The sequence below is a fragment of the Opisthorchis viverrini genome (genome assembly GCF_000715545.1).
Source record: "Opisthorchis viverrini unplaced genomic scaffold opera_v5_230, whole genome shotgun sequence".
In the NCBI taxonomy this organism is placed as follows: Eukaryota; Metazoa; Platyhelminthes; class Trematoda; order Opisthorchiida; family Opisthorchiidae; genus Opisthorchis; species Opisthorchis viverrini.
Genome location: NW_008751885.1, coordinates 811,666 through 819,167, shown reverse-complemented (window position 1 = coordinate 819,167; position 7,502 = coordinate 811,666). Strand labels below are relative to the sequence as shown.

Below are 7,502 nucleotides of genomic sequence, written 5' to 3'. Positions count from 1 at the left end.
TGTATTCCTCGAAGACGAGCCGAACTTTACGGATCGAAAACAAACCGAGACACGCCAACTGACTGAGTTCGGTGTGATTTTACGTTAAATGAACTGATTCAACTGATAAACTCTTAGATGCTGTCTGGTGAATGGAAATCGGTCAAACCCCAAGCCATCGAATGATAAGGGGATGTTCAAAAGTTTGTTGCAGAGGACGAACGACCTTGCCCTCCAAATTTCTTGATGTGATTATATCCCAAAGGAAAACTTAAGCGGAATTGCAGGACACGTTATCCGCAACCGTCTACGAATTTATGAAAGCTATTGAAAGGTGACACTTCCGTGGTCTTATCTATCATTGTTCTATTTTGCGTCGAGTCAAGCCACAGTCCATATCTAGGAGCAGTCTGAATGTTTCTAGTTGGTTCCTAGGAAGAAAACACAATATATTTAGGTTGGTCGATAGATATGTTTATATCCCATCACACTCACCTCTAACAGCATCTGACCCCAGGCATCTAGCTTCCAAATGATTGAGTTACACTCGAATGAGTTTTATAGTGACCAAAAACGTGGTGAACGGATCTCGCCAATTCGACGTGCTTTATCAAATGACACCATCTTGCTCAAAACGTTTGTTCGGCAATGACAGAAACACGACTTGTGTAAAAGGTCAAAGGAAGGATGTCCGGCATTAGTGGAACGTTATGGAACGGTCTGACAACTCCAATTTAGTAGAAGAATGAAAGCCAATGTAACCAGCAACCGACCAGCCCACTGAGTAATTCATCGGTGTCAAGAATGGTCGTTTGCAAGATGAACCAAGCCCTACATGTTTGACTCATGGCAGTTGAAATGTGGCAGATAAATTTTTGTGAGAGGATTCAAACTGATCACCATAAGGTATCCAGAAACAGTTTAAGGACGGTTTACTGCAGTGATGTTAATGAAGATATGTAATATCTAGTACCAAGCTGAATGAGGGGGATTCCATGCTGTTTGCAATCGCAGGTGGGTGATTGGTTGTGTGATCATCTGGGACAAGATGATTAGATCACTTTGGTAATCTGTGCAACAACCAATTTATTGACCGCGCAGAAGAACTGGTTATCCCGGATGCCACGGTCACTTTCTTACAACTTATAGGCTCCGATGAGTTCACTTTAGACTTTCTTTATTGAAAAACAGGATGACGCATCCAATTACGGACCTTATTCTATGAAAACGCGACCTACATACGGGGTTAGGGAGTTTTCTTGTTAGTCTGTATATAACCTGGGAAGACGTAACCCATCCAAAAACCATCTAGCCATCCTAATGGAAGTAGTAACACAAGGTAAAATTCGAATGGTATCCGATGTGAGTATCAACGCTTATCACTTTCATTTCCCAACTGAACTGATGCGTTTACTTTGGTAATTTTGGTACAGTCCGGCTTCATACGTTTTCAACCCCACCTACAACATATTTTTATTCCAAATTGGCAAATGCGACTGTCACTGGATAGAGTTTTTCCTGACCGGAGATTATAAATTCACTAAGTTGTCCCAAGACACCTGGCAGTATCTTTCCAGGTGATGCCGCTTGTCAAGATTCTGAATATGCACAATCAAAAACCAAAAACCAGTTTTGCTCTTTCTAAGGCTTCTCAAGTTTTCTGATTTCTATCACTTTTATTTTGCATTTGAACATCAAATTGGGCGTATATGTAACTTGATCGTTTCGGAAGACTCAATCGGATCTTGTCTGGATCTATCACTTTGACTTTAAATGTGCGGCACAAAGCCCCCTATTTCATATAGAACGAGTAAATTTATTCTATTGACACTTGGATATCTTAGATATCGTTTTCGCTAGAGCATTAGGCGGCGTTTGCACAGAAAATTCAGTTGAGGAAAGTTGTCAAAGAGGGATTCATCTACGCCTCACGTTATTACCAGCTTAGGCTGTGAATAAGAGTTTACCTAGGAAATATATTACACAGATCAGTTGATCGATTCGCTGACTGTAATGCAGCTAAACCTGAACCCGAACTTCCTGATATCCTTTACTAATCTGTTATCTGTCATCTTTTACAGCGATGTGCATCTCGAAGAAGCTACTTCAAGGACAGGTGATCGAGTGGTATCTCGACTTGTCTGCCCAGCTGCAAGTGCTAAGTGCACCCACGTGTGCATATCCGTACTACCGAAACAGTCCTCCTACGACTGTCATGAAATTTCAAACAATAGCATAACTTCAAGCTACACCAGTGAGATTACCATGCTTTTGAATGCGAGTCACAGCACATTCAGTGGGGAACAGACCAGAGTGAATATTTCTGCTAGTCCAAGTGACTGTTCCCGATCCCAGATTTCTCTGGTGAATCACTCTGAACTCAATGAGCCCTGGGAAAGTCCACTGCTGCATGATTCCGTAATGTCCGATTATCTCGGAGTGCTTAGTCCGTTACCTGCACCAGAACAATTTGCAAATGTTGAAAGCACTGAACTGAACATTCAAGGCAAGGTGATGGAGAACGTTGGCGTTCAAAGTAGTGTGTTAAAAACAGATTGTGTCCAGCGTACTACCGTATCGAGGGACCTAGAATCCAGTCGGCTATCGGTTTTAGATCCCATCCCAGAGTGTGACAGTCAAGCCAACAGCGACACGAAATCCTCAGCTCGAGGGACCGAGATAATCAATTCAGAACACCAAACAGCGGAGATAGATGGGCATGTATTCGACGGCCTGGTTACAACCACGATCGAAGACGAGATGAATGACCTACTGGTCAAAACCGAAGAAATGGAGCAAACAGTAGAATGGGTTGCAGCTCAACTCTGTAAAATTGATGGTTACACCACTCGTGACCTCATGGTTGACAGTACACGGATTCCGCTTCATTTGGCCTTTATCGATCAGGCAAACGAAGCTTTAGCACCTCTGGGTGGCCGGATTCGTCAAATGCTTCGTCAGATTAACCAGATCGAACAATCACCCGTATGCGGTGTGCATACAGAAGAAACAGCGCTGGTACAGAATCGGGTCAAACAAAATGCAGTGGGTGAGTTATCTGTTTGCTGTTTGGTCACGTTTGTTAACACAACACAACGTTCGCAGTGTGTGCGGGTTGGCTTTTTCGGAAGTGTTACCAAGTGCGCACTTTTCACTAAGCTGTCCGCTAAGCTATGCGGTAGATCATTACTGTCAATCTGAAACGTGTCGATCATGATGGTTCCTAGTATGAACGTGAACTGGGGTGCGGTTCATTTCCAAATGTGGCAGTTCTCTATAGGTAGAGTATACCCTGTCTCACTGCAGCTTGGCTTTTAGCAACACATACTACGAAGCCTGTGGTCTGGGACGAATAGTGAACAAAGGTCTGGAAATCGAATCCTAATGTCATTAAAATGAGAAGTAAACAGTTCAAGGAAGGCAAAAATGAAAGAAACTGGCTTAGGCGATTGGGACATCTGACAGTTTGCACCATCCTTCCAGCATTTTCTCTCATAAGCTATCCACAGGGACGTCTTCTAAGCAGGGTTGCATGGTAGTTAGATGCACGTATTTACCACGGCTAGTGTGCTGTTGTTCAAAACCATGATGTTGATAGTAATGAAGATGGGGTGGTAAGAACCAGCCATCTGAGAGAGTATTTTGGTAGTAGAGTGCCTCTCCAAGGGGAAATATCTACTTTGAGGAACATACTAGCGATTGCCAACTTTTTACTTTTTCTCCAGGAAACGAAACCATCAAGGATCGAATGAGAGATGCCTTTGGTGGTCGTTGGCTTGTTCGCTGAGCTGAGCAATTTGATTGCAAACGTTTCATCACCAATCGAGGTGACATCATCAGTGCGTTTTTGTGGATCGTAGTAGTGCGTAGCGGTGGGTTGGTGGTTGTGCCTTTCTATTCAAAAAAAGTCACCAATTTTCTGCCCACGAAGAAACATTGAGAGAGAGATTCCACTGCCTCTCTCCTGGATTGTTTCATCAACTCTCAAATCAAAGAACTTGTGAAATGAGTACGCCTAGCGCAACATTACAAAACCTTCCTTTACTGGAATTGACTTGGCTTGACCGGAGGTACAGCGTAAGAAGCACATAAATGAGGATTTGTTGGAACGTGTGAGAGCCTCAATGAAGAGTAACAAACTGCCACAGGATAAGCCAATGGACGACAGCTTAATAGTAGTAGTAGTTACCAGACCCAAAGGTGTCACCCTGTCGTGGTGGTCGAGCTTCTGTGCTTCAGTGATCCTGTGGGCTAGACTGGCTGGAAATCAGTTCCTAGACGTTCAACTATGCCATGAAGGCCAGTGAGGAGCAGCCCGACGAAGAACAGCAAGTCCCCGTACTGCGAGTAATCGTACTACGAGGTAGTATGGAGGTTAAAGTCGTACTGTTATCTGCGATAGGAGTGTGAAGACAGTAAGTCGTTGCCCCCAGGCGACAATCATGTCCATATTCATGGAAGCAGCGATGGTGCCTTCCCACAAAGAAGGACAGATTAGAAAAAGCTCTTGCAGCTCTTCACTCACCGGTCTTCTCCCTCATTACCTCCCAACCCATCGTACAATGCAGTACAATGAGCCCATCTGCCAATCCCCTAGCCACTGTTCCGTACCTCAACCGTCTCTCAGAAAAATAAACCGAAATAATCATTCACTAACCTCAAAAGATCTGAACCACTTTGCAACCTGTAATCTCCGTACTTTATGTTGAATTGGGAAACAGGCATTCCTTGCTGAAACTCTGCTTTCCCTCTCTATCGATATATGTTGTGTCTCCAAAACAAGCATACAAGACCCAACTTTGGTCGTGCTCCTCAAACCACTTAGGACGAGCCCAGATGTTCCACATTTCACACTTTGGGTATCCAGTGATCCTGACGCAATGGCTCCTAGTATCTACGGTGTGGGAGTTGCACTCAGCCCCAAGGCTGAACGCGCCTTTGCGCTGTGAGGTCCTCTGGCTCAATTAAGATTAACGCAGTTCAGTGCGATAAACGGTGTTTGCTTGTCGTATCAGCATATGGCCCAGCAGATAGCGGTTCTGAGACTAAGAAGGACGAGTTTTATCAAGATCTGTCACGACTGCTTCGGTCGTGAAGAAGAACGGATATAGTAATCCTAACTGGTGATATGAATTCCAAAGTTGGATGACTAAGTTCGGAAGAAACACAGTTAAGTGGTAAATTCGGAGTCGATGCTGAGATTAGGAATCATGTGGAGGGACTTCTTCAGCTGTGTGCGGACGATCGTCTGTTCCTGGCCACTACGAACTTCCAACAAAAACGTTCACACCGATTTAATTAGAGGCCACTACCACAAGACAGTTGTGGAATCAGTTGGGCCATATGGATATCAGCTACCGATGGAGAACCTCAATTAAAGATTGTCGTTCCTTCTGGGGTACGCAACTTGACTCTGCTCATGACATCGTGCGGGCCCGCTTAGCACTTCGCTTTCCGCCGGCACTACGCGTACCGAAAGATAGTAGCTCCGTTTGTCGTCCTTGACAAGTTTCAGTAGTGGAAGAGTATCGAGTTGATCTGGCTAGAAATCCACTGGAAACGCTCAGTTATGTGGATGACGAAGATTGCTTGGAGGATGAATGAAGGCTAGTTAAGGAAGCAACGTTTTCAGCTTTCAGGACTGTTTGTCTAGCCCATCGAACTCGACTCAATGAACACTGGATATCTTCGAGATCAACAAATCTTATTGCTGCCAGATAGAGAACACTGGTGAATTTTGAAGGCCCAGGAGATTGAGAAGGCCTTCGCTGCAGGCAACAGCCGGGCCTTGTTTCAAATGATTCGATCAACCGGTCAAAAGAAAGCAGATATCGGTGAGACAGTATGCGAAAAAGACGGAACAGCAATTCAATAACTCAGTTGCCTTCTTGAGCGGTGGACTGAGCACTTTAAAGAACAGTTCAGCTGGTCTCCTTCAACCCAACGCTGGAAGAACCTACTGGGCCTGAATGAATTATTGGCGCCAACCCACCATCAGCGACCGAAATCCAGCTTGAGATTTCAATCCTGAGGCGCAACAAGGCACCTGGCCCGAAAGGTCTACACCTTGCGCTCTTCAAAGAAGGTGGCGAGGTCGTGGTGAACAGTCTGACAACCATACTGAAGAAGAATCGGCCCAAAAACAGAATACCAGCCGAATGGCGCTTGTCGACCGTCGTCCCAGTTTTCAAAAAGGGAGGAAGTATGTCATGTGAAAACCATCGTAGTATCAACCTGGTGTCCGTCCCATCTGAGGTGCTCTCTGACATTATTTTGCGCAGGCTGATGGATTATCGGCAGTGACAGGTTTGCGAAAATCAAGCTGGGTTTCGCTCTGGCCAAGGATTCACCAACCACATCTTTACCTTGAGACAAATTCTTGAACAGCGCCACTCCTTCAGACGTCCCACGTTGATCGTTTTGCTGGATTTGAAAGCTGGTTTTCATTCTGTCGATCGTCGGCAAATCTGGCAATGTTTGGCGATCCCTTATGAGGGCACTGTGTGCGAGATCCTGTGGGCGCGTACGAGTATACTGGAAGCTCTTGCCTGTGTTCACCACGTCTACCGGTGTAAGACAAGGTGTAAGACATTTCCTCTTCAACTTTATTGATATAATGCTTGAACTTCCTTTGCCTGCCTCTAAAACTTTGGGAGTCAAAATGCTCCCGGGACGTTTCCTCGCAAACACTGAGTACGCAGATTCTTCAAAAATGCAAACTATCTTAAATAACCTAATTAACGCTGGCGAACGGTTTGGCATGTGCTTCACACCGGCATAGTGTAAAGTGCTGCCACAAGAATGGATGGGATCAAACACCCACCTCGTGCTTGCAGGCGAGCCAATTGACGTGGTAGTTGAATTTGTTTATCCGGACAGCTATATAGGTCCGGGTGAATTGGCTAAAGATGAGATTATTTCTCGAATCGGAAAGGTCAGGGCAGCTTTCATTAAACTCCGGCACCTATGGCGCCGACGTGACGTCAGTTTGTAGGTGGAGAGAAGAGCACTGCGATGGTGCGATCCATACAGTTTCATGAATCAGAAGCATGGTCCCTGCGCACAGAGGACATACTGAAGATGTTTGACCATCTGTATCTCCGAAGCATTGGTCAGGTCTGGTGGGAACATCGAATTAACAATGATGAGGTACGCTGGACGTTCTTCGGAAGAGTGAACTCCTCCGCGATAGGTTAACCAGTTCCGCTGATTAGGACATGTACTCCGCATGCCTTAAGACCGTTTGCTTCACAAAGCTCTTTTTCCAGCCATGCGCTGAGTGGAAACGACCGAGAGGCGGACAGTGTATGACCTGGCAACGAATTATGAATACACTGACCGGTAAAGTAAGTCGGGTCGGCAACTGCCCTCTCCCTGGATGCGGATCCCGGGACTCAAATCACCAACGGTCAATGACATTGGCATAAATGGCGCAATCATTCAGTCGGTGGCGTTCGTGCATCAACGCTATCGCCTTCGATTCGTAGCTACCCGATTTCCGAGCAAACTGAACATGCCTTCGC

General features: G+C 45.4%; 1 protein-coding gene across 1 annotated transcript in view; it reads left to right on the top strand.

The window, feature by feature from the left end:
- T265_08631 (hypothetical protein) overlaps positions 1-7,502 on the top strand; it is a gene marked incomplete at both ends in the record, with an annotated part of 91,296 nt that overhangs the window by 16,888 nt on the left and 66,906 nt on the right. Inside the window, 2 exons of the mRNA XM_009174493.1 lie at positions 2,061-3,028; positions 6,974-7,128. Of these exons, the coding sequence (XP_009172757.1) occupies positions 2,061-3,028; positions 6,974-7,128 (1,123 nt within the window). The remainder of the gene's footprint in view (positions 1-2,060; positions 3,029-6,973; positions 7,129-7,502) is intronic.